Consider the following 17,025-nt stretch of genomic DNA (forward strand, 5'->3'; position numbering starts at 1 on the left):
CACCGAATAGGCAGAACAGTGTTATCAACCATTTGCCTATTTCCATCTATCCACGTGGGTTCCTCCACCAGGTTCCTATATCACATAACCTTGAATGTAGAAGATTTGGTTATGAACTTTGAAAGGGACAAGCTGAGAAGGGTTCCCACTATTGATGGTCAGACATTTTCTGTGGAGGTTGTTTCTGATGACAATCCGATCATAGAGCTTCATGGAGACATTACTGCTGGGTATGTCAAAGAGATGGAGATTGTTGAGGAAGTGCGTAAGCAAGCTGTTAAGCTTGAAGATTGGAGTGGAGATCATCTAATCAATACTAGAGATCATGATGAGGTTCTTATCCATGATAAGTTGCTGGTAGATGACGTTTTTGTAATGGAAACACGGATAACTGAGGAAAGTTGCAGAAACATTGAAGAGACACGAGTTGCAGTCACAGCATCGATCGATGCAACTGTTGCATCGATCGACACACCTCCACGAGTTGACCTGGACTTCTCTAAAACCAAAGATACTCGAGTTGATTCTTTAGCTGCAAATCCTAGACCAGTTGTCAAGCTGAAATCTCACCATTCCACAGTCCAGAACCCACAAGTAAGGCCAAGGTATACATTTTCTTTTCCCAAACCTTCTCCTATCATCAATAATAATTTCAAAGGTACAAAAACTGTTTTGCAGTTAATCAAGCTACGAGATTATCGTAGAGCGCTTGTTTCTTCTGTTGATGATTTTGCAGGACTTAAAAGAAAGCCACCCATTCCTAAGTCCCGCCCTGCTCATGATCCTCACATCCTTAGCAGATCCCATGCACCTAAAGCTTATACACCACCTTAAATGAAGAGGACATTCTCTCGGAAGCATTCATTTCCATGTTCCGATCCACCGGATGCCTGAGATCCGACACAGTCAAGCTAATGACTGAAAACAAGCGCTTAGTGGGAGGCAACCCACTCATAGGTTTTTCTTTTCCACTTTGAGTCATTTTTATTCTTGCTTTGAGTTAGTTTGAATTATGAACTTTTATCTATCATGTTGCGTTTAATCTTGTGTTTGAGTGATTCTTAGCAGTGCTAACATCCAAGGAATGAGAAAAACACAAATTAATCGCAGCTAACTCAGGAGTAATGTTAGAATTCTCTGCATCTGCAGAGTGCATCGACCGACACACCATCAGCATCGGTCGACACAGAACATCCGGATTGGTAACACGATTTTGTTCACAATTTCAATACTTATTCGTTTTTGTTTATGTTTTTTCGCCAATCTCTTACTTGATAACACTGGGGACAATGTTGTTTAAGTCTGGGGGAGGCAGTTACTAACTACGTTTTTCATTTTTGAGCGTCAGTCTAAAAAAAAAATGGTTTTATTGAGTCAAAATTTTGTTGGGAACTATGATTTTTCTTTTTAGTGTACTGCCTTGGTTGATTAATGATGCAGATTGAATCCAGAATCCGACTAATGAAAAATCCAGTGGCTGACCAGTAAACCAGAGACATCCGAATTTCTAACAGAATCCATAAGAGCCTGAGGTAATTTCTGTGCTTTTCTTTTTACCTCATCAAGGAGATTGATGTTCAAGGAGCTTGACTCCTTGTTCTACCTGACAAGTAAGATTTCAGAAAAAAATTGGTACTCCTCTCCCTTATTTAAAGTTTGAAATATTTTTCTTGAGAGCATTGTTTTAAAAATAATAATAATAAAAGATGAGATGATTTTGATCAGTTTAGAGAGGTAGGTAAATTACCTGTGACCTCATTATTCTACTCTTGAGTCAAATGATCACAAAAAGCTTGGAAGCGAGGGGTAGATAAATTACCGATGACCTTATTATTCGCCTACAACTTTGAGAAGAAAAAAAGAAGAAGATAAAAAAAATAAAAAAGAAAACAAAGCAAAGCTCAAAGGAAGATTATATAGAATAAGTCTGGGGGAGAGAAAGAGTACCACATGTGGTAAAAAATATGTCTTGCTTGTTATGGTATTGTATGGGAATGAGTCTAGAAGGTTCTTGACATTGATTAAATTGATGAGACTCACTGATGAAGGCTTAATGGAGGAAGTAGTGGAATTTGGGATGCTATGAATGTCAACGGAGAAGTACATGGTGGTTCAATTTGGATTTATCTGCTAAGCATATTGATTATGGTTTGGATGATCATGGCATTACTTTAAAAAGAAAATGAGTTTCTGCATTTTCAAACCTCTTTCACAGGTCTAAGTTTATGTTTTCCTTGAGAGCAAGCAAAGGCTAAGTCTGGGGGAGTTGATATATCATGGTTTTTAGGTGTTTTTAGCCATGATATAAGTCTTATTTATAGAGTATTTTTGGTATTTTTAGAGTCTTTTGAGTCTTTATAGGATTTAGCATGGATGTGAGCATAATGGAGCTAAATAGGAGGATTTGGAGCATAATCAAGCATTGAGGCTGAAGCTGCAAAGTTGGGAGACAAGTTCAGAGACTTGCATCGGTCGATGCAAGTGATGGTGTCGATCGATGCATCATCCAACAGAAGAATCGAAAGTTTTCTCACAAGTTTTGCAGATTTACAAAGTTGCCCCAAAATCTTCTATATTTACATCATTAGTCCCTGGACGTTTTTAGGAATATATATAGGATTTTTATGGTCATTGTTTAGACCTAAGCTTTATTTTTCCTGCAAACCTTTTGAGAGAGAAATCCCTGAGAGATTTGGAGAGTTTTTGGAGAGAAGAATCAAGAATCCTTCCAGAGAAGATTCAGAACTTCTTTTCTACTTCTTTTAATCTCTTAATTCTATCTATTTTATTCATGATTTGTGTTCTTGCAATTATGTCTGAGTAGATCTGCTTGTTAGGTTCGGGGTTTTTCATAAGGTTTTTATGATTTATTAGATCTGCTATTTTTAGGATTCTTTATCTTGCTAGATCTTCACCTTAGGTTGTTCTTTATATTAATTCTTGATTGATCACCTAGAATTAATACCTAGGAAAATAAACAGATATGAGAATATAATTGATTTTCTTGATAAAACCTTTTGATGAGCAAAATTACTTTCTGCAAAGAGATTTGATTTTGTGATTTTGTGAACAATCTAAACCTGTTTTTAAAGTTGATTTATTACCTAGAATTTTGCAAAGAGATTTGGATTTTCTGGTTTTAAATTTAGCTAATATTTGCAATGAGAACTGATTTATTTTACAAAAGAGTTTAGAGTTCTAGATCTGATCTTAATTGCTTGAATCCTAATTTATTGATTGATTTAATATTTCATAAATTCATGAGAAATTCCCTAGGCCTAGCGTTTTTAATTCCTGAATTTACAACACTTTTGAATTATGTTTTTGCATTGCTTTTAAATTAATATTTCTATTTAGCATAATTAAAAGATTATTAAATCTATTTTATGATCTAAAGCCCTTGTGGTTATGATCCCTAAGTACTATAATTGATCTCTTAATTTGAGAGAGTAACTCTAGGGTAAATTTGAGCATATCACATGGACACAATCGTAACTGGAGGACTGATAGATCGACGGGATGCAAAGGATTCATGTGGTCCTCTGTGGGAAGAGCGGACGAGGACAAGGAACGAGAATGAGTACTAAGTTGGTAACTCTGTATTACTATTAGTAATAGTAATACTCTATTACTCATCATTACGAAATTATGAGTTCAACTTTTCTTAAGTTGTTGAATATAAGCAACATTGCGAAATTACTATGATTTATTTCTTTGTTTTTTGTTTTTTTTTTTTTGTTTTTTGTTTAACAATGTTGATAAATTACTCAGCCTTAGGAAACTATGAGTTCAACTTTTCTGAAGTTGTTGATGATAATCTTATTATATAAACCTTAGTTTTCAAAGTTAGTAATTCATATAATCGCGACGTGTCAAGTATATAGATAATATTTTGATATTTGTGAAAAAAAATATTTAATAATTATAAGAAAATTATAAAATTCTAAAAATAAAAGGGTTACAAGTAGTATTTTTGAAAGTATATAAAATCAAAAGTAATATATTATATCACTAATTCTAATAGAAAAATTATCTATTAAATTACTAATTAATAAAGAAAATATATGCAATTAATAAGGAAAATATATGCAATTTAATTACAATTATTATTTATTATAATCATATAGTAAAAAATTAATATTTTTGAGAGTATAGAAAACCAAAAGTAATATATTATATCACTAACTCTACTAGGAAAGTTATCTATTAAATTACTAATTTCAATAGGAAAATATGTGCAATTAATAAGGAAAATATATGCAATTTAATTACAATTATTATATTATAATCATATAGTATAAAGAAATTTATACAGAAAAGTGATTAAAGTATTAAAAGTTTTTTTTTTGGACAACCAAGTATAAAAAGGTTTAATGTGTTAAAATTAGTGATTACATAATATAAGCAAAATAAGAAATTAATGTAATTTTCTTATGTTTTTCAATCGGTGAATGATTTGATACCTTATTTAATATTATGTTGTTATATAAACTTTGATTTTCAAAGTTAGTAACTAATGTGATCACGACACGTGTCAATTTTAACAATTAAAGATTTTGTCATGTGTTAGACAAAACTTTGTTTTAACATATTTGTAAATTATAAGAAATTAAAAATTTAGACAATTTAATGAATATAAAAAGATAGGTCATATAAAAAAAAAGATAGTTCATATATGCATATAAAAATAATACTAATTCTATAAGAAAAAGAATTAAGAAAATTATAGTTACTATAATACCATAATTAAATAAATTATACTGTCAATTATTAATCCTAAAAGAAAAAAGATTGTAGATATTCACCTTTATATAAACAAATAATTTTCTCATGATAACATATTTGAATTTTAATTAATTTAATGTAAAGTTAGTATAGTTTTATTTAAAATTAGTTGGACAAGTAGTAAAACTATTACAGTATGTATGAGATTACAAAATATGAAATAAATATAGTTAAGATATTTTTCCTTTTTCAAATATGAGATAAAATTATTTTTCAGTTTTTTTTAGAATAATGTTTTATTTATTTTTAGTTTTTTAAAAATATTAAGTAAGATATAAATTTGATATAATGTATATTTTTCTTGATATAAAAATTATAAATGTTAGTCATTGGGATTGAGTGTATAAAATTAAAATATAATTTATTATCATGTAAAATGCAAAAAAATTGTATTGCAAGATAGAGTGTGTGAATTCTAAATCCGGTTAAAAAAAATCAAATGAAATAAAATTAATATTTTGAATACAACTTATAATTTCACATATTTTTCTTATATCCGCGTTAATACGCAAATCTAGTATTATACATAATACTCAGCATTACGAAATTATGTATTATTATTTGTTTTTTTTTTTGTTTGATGTTGTTGATAAATTACTCAGCCTTACCAAATTGTGATTTTTTATTTTATTTTAAAGTTGTTGATAAACAAAAATAAAAACCAACAGCTGTACGCAACATAATTAAGTGTATCTGGAACCAATCCTATATTAATCGTTCATTCCGTTTTTGTTTTTATTTTTAAAGTTTAATGTGCTCTTTGTTACTTTGGTGATTCTTTTGGAGTTGTATTCTTCAAATTTGAATAATGGAAATAAATAAACATCATTATGTTGAACAGGAAAATAACAACAAAAAAACTGTAGAATAATCAACAGCTAACAATAAACTCAGTCGAAATTTTTTTTTCCTTCTTTTAAAATGGATTCTTCTAAATTGAATAACACTAACTTTCGATAGAATTATAAAATTACCAAACTGAATAACATAAGAATTCAAAATAATTTAATAACATGATTAAAAATATTCAATCCAATAACACATGAATTTAAAAGAATTCATAAAGTATACATATAAAACAAATACAGTAGAACCTCCATAAATTAATACTCTTTAAATTAATACTCGCTATAAATTAATAAATTCTTCCAGTCTCGACTTGGGCTGGTGTAAAAAATGATACATTTCGATAAAATAATAAGATAATAATTTTTTTGGAAATCTTATGTAAAAATATGGTCTCATCAATATCATAAATTAATAATCATATAAACTGATATATATATATACTAAAAAAATATAGAGAAATATGATTCTATTGTTGTTTGCCTATTTTTTAATTTGCATTCTTGTTGGAGCTCATCTCTAATTTTTTCATTGTTGTATATTCAAATCGCATCCATAAATTGTAAAGAGTCATAGATGCGATAATTGCTTCTTTAGTAATTGGTTTTAAAGGTACCGCAATATCTTCTACGACTTCATCATTACCATGAAGGATAATAGTAACATTTTTTTCTAAACTCTAAACTTCTAACATTTCTCATTTTTACCTAGATAATCTATTAAACAATTAACATTCATCCTATTACGATAACCAAGAATATAAATTAAGAAAATTCTTTAAAAATGTGAATGATAACAAAAGTATCTTATTTTGTAATAGAAAATTTTCAATATGAAAATGAAAAAATCTCTTTATAAATTAATAAAATATTAATTTATCGATAAATTAATAATTATTAATTAAATTAATAAAATTTCATGGTCCCGATCTTATTAATTTATAGAGGTTTAACTGTAACACTAAAAACTTCAATTCTTTCAAACTCAATTAAATTTGAAATAAAGCTAAGCTAATGCAATAAAATATCTCTTTCGTTTTATGTTAAAGGCATGTATTTACTATTCTTTCTTCGTTTCGACACGAAACTGAGTCAAGCTACGTCAATACACTCAACAGAAGTCATTAATTGACTACGTACTTAAACAGTAAACACCGCGTATTTTCGTTTTAGAAAGTGTAAAAGACAAAAAGAAACACAAAAAAAGAGAACCGACCATCAAACTACATGCGATACTTTTACTGTACGCGTCGAGAGTCTCGGTCTTTGCTTAAGGTTGTTTGGCTATAAAACAAGGAACGTCTGTCAGGAAAACAATCAGGACACACGATAAAAATAAAAATAACAACAATACTACAAAGTTTAATTTTTCTCTCCCTATCTCTCTCCCTCTAAACATGTCGAAATTTTTTTCCATCATATGCCACGACCAGTACCCCGCCAAAACCTACAAGGTGGACGAACACGTGGCGATTCAGTCCGTCTTGATCAAAAATTCCGTTGCACACATCGAATCAGGGAATTTCAAAGCGGAGTACGAGGTCAATCTCCCGGAGAATTTACGCAGCTGGGCCTTTACATGGGTCCTAAATTATTGCCAGAAGCTCGCCGAGGCCAAAGACGACAAAAAGAGAAGTGTCATACTCTTCCAATTGTACAACCTCCACGAAAGTTTCTCAACGAGGCCAGTCTATCTTGTCGAGTTTGTGAAGGTTGGCCTTCGTATTAATATGTTTTAATTTTTTTCTAATTTAAACCGTCGGATACTAACATTTTTTCTAATAGGTCGTAGAATTGTCCACATCGAATGTCTAGAGGACGCCGCGTGCAAGGCTCTATCAAAACATATGAGATTCGAACCTCCACTCCATATCCGCTCAGGTAATTAAGTTGCTGAGATTTTTGGCAATGTAGGGAGAAAACCATTATTACTTGCCATTGGTTTTGCCTAGAGACGTGAAGTTCAATCTGCAAATTAATAATCCGACAAAACAAAACGCAAACAATTTTTGTCAAAATCCGTAATGCAGATTTAGAACAGCAAGGGTGCAAAGATGACGAAACGAACATACTATTATATATTTTTATTATGGAAGATAATTATACGAAACGTTGGTCATTTGTATAAAGATGTTGAATTACTCAAATTTGAATAAGATTAATAAAGACACTCACTAAATTAACAAGCAAAATTACTTACGAAAGACTTAAACATTGTCCCCGAAAGTCTATATTTTATCTTGTTAAAAGGTCAAACTATAGTTTATCACCTTATTTTATTTCCAAAATATATCTTTGGTTCAAAAAAAAGGACCAATACAAAATAAATACATTCATATCAACAGAAATTAAATAAATACATTTATTCATATCAACCTTCAGAACTTTTCCTTTTTTCTTTTTGTTGTTATTACATAATTCCTTTTCGTATTTTAATAGTTTTCTATATATTCTTTGGGTTTATTTCCAGTTGAATTGTGCTTTTAATGCAAATTGAAATATATAAAGCAGATTTCTTTACTTTTTTGTGTGTGAGTTTCTTTCCTTTCTTTACTTTTTTTGTGTGTGAGTTTCTTTCCTCAATAATTCCCAATAATATCCAAGGTATACCATTATATTATACCTATTTATTATGTGGAAGCTAGAACCAGTTTCAAGTTGGGCTTATTTTAGGTCTAATTTTGGGCTCTCAAAAGAGCATCAGGCCTGTTGATGTAGAAGATAGAACCAGTGTCAAATTGGATGCAACTTTCAAGTGGTGGTGTAAATAGCCAAAATTAGATCTGACAATCATGAAAAAAAAAAAGTGACATTGAGATGAGACCTTTCCTATTTTTACAAGCAAGCATCACTTTCTATAAAATTTAAAAATTTTACTTTTCTGGAATTAGGAAAACAAAAAAAATAAGCAAAATCATTAACACTGTAAATTGCCCAAAATAGTTATTAAAACAAAACAAACCCAGACAAATTCTCACATTAAACAACATATAAATTATTTGGTGGTATGCTTATTTTAAAATTATTTAAATTAACCAAAAGTTAGTATGTCACCTTTATATATACATTTCATATTTGAAATTTTCTGATAACACACTTATATATTATAATAATCACGAGATATGCATGAGCTGATTTTGTTTTGGAATTATATTAAACTGTTGCATATAAAAACAAATATATACTCACAAATAAATCAATAAATAAATAAAATATACGAAAAAATATAATCATTATACAAAAACTGTATCATCATCATCATCAACAGCTTGAAATCACTCTCTCTCATCCTTCTTCCCCGCGCACTGTAGTCTCTTCTCTCTCTCTCTCTCTCTCTCTCTTCTCTGAGAATGTCTTCGACAACAATCGGCGAGCACATCAGACTCCGACGAACTAGGAACCAAACAATCCGTCACCTGGACGCCGCCGAAGATGATCCGCCGTTGAGCCACGTCGTTCTTCCGATTTCTCAGCCTAATAGCTTCTGTAACTCCGCGATGTCTTCCTTCTTTCTCCTCCCGGCTTCATCCTCCTCCAACTCCAACGAAACCGCGAAGAAGAAACCGTACCAAACGGCGTCGTTTCGAGGGATGGGTTGTACTGCCGCTGCAGCAGCTCAGCAAGTTTCTGTTCCTTCCGTGATTCGCTCCTCCGCGGATTGGGATGCCAGAATCAGAAAAGAAAAGAAGAAGCATAAGAAGAAGAGCAAGAAGAACAATAAAGGAAGCTACGAAGATGGTTCGATTAGGATTTTGAGCGAGGCTAGAGACGTCGTTGATGGTGGTGGTAGTGGTGGTTGCGTCGCGGTTCCTGATGTTTGGTGCGGACCTGGATTAGGGTTCTCGACGGATGCTGTTGTTGATCGATCTGTCGACCCTCCTCGGAGAAGGCATCTTCCGTCGTCTCGTCGCAAAATTGATGTGGATAACCACACTACTGAGGTAAATTTGGTAAATTTAGATGAATTTACCACTGATCTTTTTTGAGTATTTTGGTGATGATTTTAGTATTTAATTATTTATTATAATTTAGGAGTGTTGTTGGGATTTGACTTTGAGCAAATTGTATAGTTTAATTTGTTTGGAGTGGTTGAAGCTATAGTGGTTGTAGTTAGCTCTATGATATTGCTGGGGGCCTTGTTGGTTGGTCTATTAAATTTGTGTGTTTTCTGGTTTTGGATTCTCTTTAGACAATCACAAGTGTGAGTCTACTTTAGTAGTAGAGATTCTCTATTATTAGTTTTTGTTTCATATGTGAGGGATAATATACTTTGTTCGATGTGTGTGTGTGGTGGTCCTCTGGGTTTGATAGGAAATAAACAAATCAAAATTGAGAAGAACTCTGGTTTGGTTAGAGGATGGAATATTAGCATGCTTCTGTCTTGTTTGGTTAGAGGATGGAATCTTAGCATTGTTTAAGCTTATGTATGGGTTCAATTTGTTAGGGAAGTTCTTGGGATTATGTTTTGTCTGAGTTTTTTTGTTTATTCAGTTTCAGAGGACTTGAAAGTTACGACCCTTTTGTGTATGTTTGAACAATGATGATGGGATGCTACGAATGTTTGCAGGGTTCTTCTGTTCTTCTGACATCATCACGCGCTGAACCAACACTGTTATCAAGTAGATGTCGTAGCCAACTTCAACGCTCTTACCCTGATGATCTTACCGAGGTAGAAAGTTCTCGCCGAATAGTTTGCTCATCTTTCGAACTTTCTTATATCTCTGGTAAATGTTATAAACTACCCCTGACTTTACTAACTGATCACACTCAACACTGTTTTAAGGTTTGACTTGTTACTTGGCTTAATATTAAGTATTAACTAAGACAACTATTATAGAGTGGAAGACGAGTACTGTAATTGTTCACTTCGGCTAAATATTTTATATGGTGCTGTAAACTGTTTTGGATGGGTAATAGCTTTTTATATTATAAAACCATGCAGCTAGTGTAGCCATGTTAAATTAATCCTGCTTTTCACTGACAGATGATGATGCTCCAGAATGGTTTTGTAATGGGAAGAATAACAGATTTGCGTGATCACTACCACGAATTGAGGCTCGATGTTGATAGCATGTCATACGAGGTACGTTTCTCGAAATCTCATGAGACAAGAGTTTACAATTTCATCTTGTCAACTTTATCGAGAGTGTTTGCTTTGACCTACACAGCAACTTCTTGAGCTTGGTGATAGAATTGGTTATGTGAATACTGGACTTAAAGAAAGCGAGATACATCGTTGTCTTGGGAAAATCAGACCCTCCACATCACATACTCTTGCTGACAGAAAATGCAGCATCTGTCAGGTAAAGTCATGATTGAGAGTCAATGGCTTCTCAAAACTTTAGTCAGATTATTACTGTGGGATCATTATTTTCATATTGCGCGATTCCTCGTTGTTTGATGATTACAGGATGAGTATGAGAGAGAGGATGAGGTTGGAAAATTGAACTGTGAACACAGTTTTCATGTTCATTGCGTGAAACAATGGCTATCGAGGAAGAATGCTTGTCCGGTCTGTAAGAAGACAGCATACTTCAAGTCATAAGAGTTAAGAGTCATCAAAATCTTTCATTTAAGCTATCTCCCTGTATAGATCTGAATCATCTGATGCTGTATTCATGTTTGTTTTGTTGTTGGATTTAGCAATCATCACAATTATGTTTTTACTGTGTTTCTAAATCTTATTATTTTGTTGAGTCTATTTATGACTATGTGATTGAAATACTACTTTTACAACACTTGTAAGAAGAACAAGAGTTTGAAACTATGTTCTGTAGCCTTGGTAGATTTAAGACTCTGGTAGAGTAGTTTAATAAATAACGCCTGCAACTAAGATATATGACGATGTTTTAACGTCTGGATCGAGACTTCGGATTTTAAAAAAGATTAGAAATTAATCAAAACATATCTCTTCGAGGCTACCTAAAATCAACATGATATTAGTAGAATATACTCCAAATGTTGGTATGTATTAATTTATCTGTGAAGTTGGAACTCAACCCACACTTTGTGTTTTGTTTCAGGACATGAGAAAAAGTGTTTCGGATAGACGAGAGAACACATTACATTAATCTTATCCAAACGAGTTTTACATGAGATCAAAGTATTTAGGACTTGCAACATCTAAGAAAAGTAACATAATATAAGAAGACTCTTCTTTTACATAGAGAACCCTTCGACTAACATCTTCAATATCGGGTACATGCTGAGATTCTTGGCAATGTAGGGAAAACACCATTATTACTTGCCATTGGTTTTGCCTAGAGATGTGAAGCTCAATCTGCAAATAATCAGACATAAAAAACGCAAACAATCTTTGTCAAAATCCAAAAATGCAGAGTTAAAAGAACAGTGAGAGTACAAACAGACAGAAAACCACTTACTTAATTATCGGTTTTCGCTGTTGTACTGAAGCTCTATGTCCCGCCTCGGGCTGTCGCATGGGAAGAACCTTTCAAGTTAAGAAAATCAAATAAGAACAAGATCAAGAGACTAGTTTATGTATCGAAAATTGATAAGAAAAAATAAGAAACCTCGAGTTCTTCCACTGCTTCATTGGAGAATAGAGAGCCATTCAAAGCAGTAGCTTCCAATGGAGGTATAGTTGCAGTAACCATCGAGATTGCATCTTTGGGAGTTATCTGCTGTATCATTTGATTCCCAAAATCACCAATTTCTTCAAGCTCCTCAGTTGCTTGACTAGGAGCTTGAGGAGTGGCTATCTTCTCTATTGGTGGATCCTTACTGAAAACATTATCTACTTGATCCTTACTAATATGATCAGATTTACCGTTTGTACAATAATCTTTCATAGGACTTGAACAAATGGATCCAACAGATGGATTCGGGCTCCCGCCTTCAGAATTCTCTACAGGTACTGAAACAGCAACGTGTTTAGAGGGCCTTGGCTGATCGGTCAGTGTTTCATCATGTCCCCATTTTCTCTTCTTCCCATCTCCTGGACTGTTCGAACCAGCTTTACTTTCAGAACTCATTTCAGTCGTAGTTGTATGAGAAACTGTTGCACTTGATGTAGAAGAATTTCTATGCTCTGAACGGCGTTTGCTGTCCCATGTTCCTTTAGAGGTATGTGAAGGTCTAATTCCACCAGGATACACAAAATTAGGTAAGCTTCTCCGCTTTATATGGCTGACACTAATCTCCATCCCGGGAATCCACAACATGTAACCGTTAACTGTGTGTTTAAACTCCTCGACCGTTCTTCTAATATCAAATTGTTGCTCGCCTTCTGCTGCAGGAACTCCTTGTTTACGCTGCAGACCCATGAAGTAAGAGCAATGGAGTGGTCGGGATGAGTCTTGAAAATCATGGGGATGAGGGTGGCATTGAAGCTTATCATAAGTATGTCTCTCGATCTGACATTATAATGAAAAAATCCAAGTCAAATCATTATAGAATCAAAATCAGGAGAAACTATTCAGATTTGAGAAAACAGGACATTTTACCTTCAGTGTGAGCTGCCGGAGACGTGACTCAACCCAGCCTTTCCATTTTCTTAGATCATCGACATTTGCAGCAGAGATGTCTATCTGAAGATAGTTTTTATACGCTTCAAAGAATGCAAATGGCTCAAAAAGGGTATCCCAATCAGCTTTGTTTGTTTCCATCGCCTGCATGACATCATGCCGTTTTAATAAGTCACTGAATCTGCATAAAAGCCTACCATTTGAACTTACTGTATCTGAATCTTACCTCACATATTTCTTTTCCTCTCTGAAACTCTCCTGTCATAATTCGCAGTGTACTTGCAGAGACATTATAACTGGAGTTCATACCAGGATAAGCGGGAGTAATGATGGGCATTATATGCGACCGGTCCTTTGGGTTTCTTCTAGGGTCCCAAACTTGAAGACCAAGGGATCCTTCATCCATCGAACAAAGAAGAACGGGATTCGGCCAACGCCATTGATTGTAGACCCTAAAGAACCTAGATGCTAACATATTCGGGAGGGCGTTAGGATAAAGTTGACATATTCGGGCTACAAGTAACGCCCAGTTTATACCACCAAGAAATCCCGAGACCTAGCAATTGTCAGAACGAGACTTTACTTAGCAACATGATAGTCACTTAAAAATGAAATGGAATAACGAGTTCTAGAGAAGGACTATCCATACATTAGAGTATACTCCACGTCGTTTGGCCCAAAATCGCATGCATCTTAGTGTTGTCCTGAAATTCTGCTCAGACACAAAACATGTATTCAGACTAAGCAAATCATATGGATGAATAACAAAAAATTAAAAGATAAGAGATGTATCGAGTGAGCACAAAACCTGAATATTTGGAACCAGACGCAAGATTTGGTCAGTAACTCTACAACCATTAAGACTTCGAACAGTTTGCTCATCAGCATTCTGTAAAATGGAATCCTGTGATATATCCAAGTCCTGCACCATTAACATCGAGCAAATAACACAGTTAAGATTCCATAAGAAGAACACAATCAGAGCTCCATATTCAGAATACCTATTTTCTAAAAGATCCACTCATAACATTCATTTAAATTCATGAACATAATGTAAACTGCGTAATAGCGTGAAACTAAGTGATTGTAATCATTAAGTAAATGAGGTTCATATCCAAACGTTAAAACAAAATAATCCATAAAATGGAATCTATTTCCTAATCCTCATTAATCAAACAATCATCTCATTGTAAGCCAGAAATTACCTCAGGTATAACCCAGAGTGGAAGTTGTGCATAAAGGAGATCTATAGAAACTCCATTAAGTTTGAATCCCATCAATGGAACATGAGCGTCAGGCACAGGGTGCAGTTCAGTTACTTCAGGCATTTCTGACAGCATTCTTTGCAGTTCACCAAAGAAATCACCCTAAAGGGAAATACGAAGATGAATATTGAACACAATAAACCGACAGAAGAAATATACAACTACATATATATAGATGCAAGGGGTTATAGTACTTCTCTAGTTGCATGTCTAGGTCCCACACATAAAGTATCTATATCAGCACCAGGTCCATGTACCTATTTGAAAAAGTAAAACGAACTGTTATAGGAACATTCAGTATGCTAGAAATTGGTGACAGTAAGAGCAATCAAACTTGAAAAGGAACTCTTTTAGGAGACTGAAAATTTAAGAATGAACTGTTCTCACCAAGAACACCCTATTGTGTCCAAGGTTTACCAACATTTAAAAATGACTGAAAAGCTCAATTCAGACGTAGTTTAAGTGTCAAATATAACATTGATCTCAATACGTTTAAATGAACGCAAAGAGCATGTGAAGACAAGTGATTCTACTTCAGGAACATCTCAAGACAACAGAAATAAAACACAGCTTTCACTAATTCACATTGTTCCTTTTCCCTCTACACCAAATATTTCGCAATACAAGAAGAATGACTAAAACAAAGCTAAATCTTCTATAGCGTTACCCCTAGTCGATAAGAACCGAAAGTAAATATCTTTGCATTGGCCTCATGAAGCAGCTGATCATTCAACCCTTTGGCCCGGCTGATTGTTTTAATCCATGTTTTTACAATCTGGACACATAAACAACGAAGATCTATCATCACAAAACACGGATGAAAATCAACAAGCACAAGTTCTTAGGATTCGAAAACACTACAAAACCTGATCTAGTATCCCCAGAACCTCCTCCCTTTTAACAGCTTCCTCGTTACTCTCATACAATCCAACATCTTGCAAGTACTGAACAACCAAGTAACAACAAATATAATAATCAATCAGTATAAACCTTTCTGATACAAAAGTATTTCAACCATAAACTTTAGAAACTAGAAAAGCAAAACAAGACACAGGCTATATAAGATAACAGAAAAAACCTTCTCAAGCTCTCTGGTCTTAATCACATCAAGCTCCGATGGTCCTCCCAAAGAGATAGGTTCTGTAATGCCAAACCTTTGCCCATTTTGTTGGACACTAGCCATAGATCTTACTTACTTTGTTCTTTTCCTCTCTTTTTTTTCTTTCTCTCTTATTTTTTTTTCCTTAATATTTCAATCAGATTCTACCGAGTATAAAGAAATTTCTATCTTTTTTTTTTCCCAACAATTTTTTTTGCTTGAATATTAATCGAATAATGTAAAGCTAAAAAAACGAAGACGCAGAGAAGATTACTATGGAGAAATTGTTGATCATACAGAATACAAAAAATCAAAAAGGCTTTTTTTGCTAAATTAAAAATCAAAAAGCAACAAAAACACAACACAAGGGAATCTCATACAAAAGTAGCCAAACGAGTCGGGAGGCTATTCACGGGAACAACCCTTAAACCCTACTCCGATTGGATTGGTAATACAACGAACGAACAGCAGAAAGTCTCGGCCTTTGAACACCAGATTGATCGATGCGAACTGGGTCCGGTCGGTGGGGTCAATCCCAGACGATACACGACGAATAGATCCTCCGGCGTAAGTGAAGAAGAAACTATTTTGCCCCAAAATTCTCGTGGCGGAGTTTCTAGGTTAGGGTCGCAACTTCTCGCGTGGGGTGGGGTGGGGTTACGACAAAGAGCACTCGGGCCACACATATATACGATTTATGGGAGGTTAGGGGGGACGGACCTTTTGATATTCCCACGAGAATTAAACCGTCTTCCTATACCTGACCCGATTATATATCCGGTTTCTAATAATTGAAAAGCCCGACCCGGAACTATTTATAATAAAAAAAAATATATACAAATTGAAATTTTGAATTTAAAAACTAAAAGCATACTGTAATTTCTACTTATTTTCGGTTTGCTTTAATAAACTTTCCATATGATTAAGTCTTGGTTAGAAAAACAACTCATAAATATAAACCAACCCATATAGTCTTACATATCATGATATATAAGCTTGAATTCTAATTAAATAGATTAAAATTACTCTAATGTAGAATTCGTTGATACCAAATTATCTAACAATAAAAAAATTGAATAATTTTTATATCATTGGAATTGGATTTTATGAGAGATAAATAAGATTATTGGTATACATTTTCAGAACTCACGGAATGTCCAAATTTCAAGCAGTAAAACGCTTCTGCATTGGATTATTTTAATATTATGTTAAAAAAAACATATGTTCTCGGAAACTTGTTCCATTGTCTTGGTCATAAGACAATGCTTCGTGATAACATCAGTCGGTCACTTACTTGTGAAAATATCAAGGTGAGCTTTCTGTTTTTGAAGGACCAAAGGCGACAATCATACCCAAGGGAGGAATGTTAGACTATGTGAACTATTGCAAGAACGATTCAAGTGTCATCTCCACGCACTCCACTACAATGAACGACTTCAAATCCATGATTGATAGAGAGATGGTTCTAGGGAAGATGAAGAGCTATCTTTCTCTTTTGTATTCTTTAAAATTATTTGTTTTTTTTTTTTTTTTTTTTTTTTTTT

General features: G+C 33.5%; 2 protein-coding genes across 2 annotated transcripts; one reads left to right on the forward strand and one right to left on the reverse strand.

Annotated features, from left to right (window-relative positions):
• The first annotated feature begins 8,874 nt into the window (after positions 1-8,874).
• On the forward strand, positions 8,875-11,397 carry LOC104773158. Its single transcript, XM_010497738.2, has 5 exons — positions 8,875-9,571; positions 10,198-10,299; positions 10,615-10,713; positions 10,799-10,933; positions 11,041-11,397. The coding sequence occupies exons 1-5, from the start codon at positions 8,981-8,983 to the stop codon at positions 11,173-11,175; spliced, it is 1,062 nt and encodes a 353-aa protein (XP_010496040.1). The 5' UTR covers positions 8,875-8,980; the 3' UTR covers positions 11,176-11,397.
• Positions 11,398-11,667: 270 nt separating this feature from the next.
• LOC104773159 (nuclear poly(A) polymerase 1) lies at positions 11,668-16,200 on the reverse strand. The gene is made up of 12 exons (XM_010497739.2): positions 15,461-16,200; positions 15,249-15,326; positions 15,050-15,157; positions 14,577-14,639; positions 14,323-14,484; positions 13,926-14,039; positions 13,767-13,829; positions 13,344-13,673; positions 13,097-13,261; positions 12,164-13,006; positions 12,014-12,081; positions 11,668-11,910 (listed from the first exon to the last, which is right to left on the reverse strand). Exons 1-12 carry the CDS (start codon positions 15,563-15,565, stop codon positions 11,871-11,873), a joined length of 2,139 nt encoding a protein of 712 aa, XP_010496041.1. The 5' UTR covers positions 15,566-16,200; the 3' UTR covers positions 11,668-11,870.
• Positions 16,201-17,025: the final 825 nt, after the last annotated feature.

The sequence above is a fragment of the Camelina sativa genome, unplaced genomic scaffold, assembly GCF_000633955.1.
Source record: "Camelina sativa cultivar DH55 unplaced genomic scaffold, Cs unpScaffold00474, whole genome shotgun sequence".
Taxonomy (NCBI): domain Eukaryota; kingdom Viridiplantae; phylum Streptophyta; class Magnoliopsida; order Brassicales; family Brassicaceae; genus Camelina; species Camelina sativa.

Coding starts and splice junctions, on each gene's coding strand:
- LOC104773158 (XM_010497738.2), top strand. CDS start 8,981: ATGTCTTCGACAACAATCGGCGAGCACATCAGACTCCGACGAACTAGG. Junction 9,572..10,197: donor TGGATAACCACACTACTGAG/GTAAATTTGGTA, acceptor GAATGTTTGCAG/GGTTCTTCTGTTCTTCTGAC. Junction 10,934..11,040: donor GAAAATGCAGCATCTGTCAG/GTAAAGTCATGA, acceptor TGATGATTACAG/GATGAGTATGAGAGAGAGGA.
- LOC104773159 (XM_010497739.2), bottom strand. CDS start 15,565: ATGGCTAGTGTCCAACAAAATGGGCAAAGGTTTGGCATTACAGAACCT. Junction 14,640..15,049: donor TCGGTTCTTATCGACTAGGG/GTAACGCTATAG, acceptor TTTTTCAAATAG/GTACATGGACCTGGTGCTGA. Junction 13,830..13,925: donor GTCTGGTTCCAAATATTCAG/GTTTTGTGCTCA, acceptor GTGTCTGAGCAG/AATTTCAGGACAACACTAAG.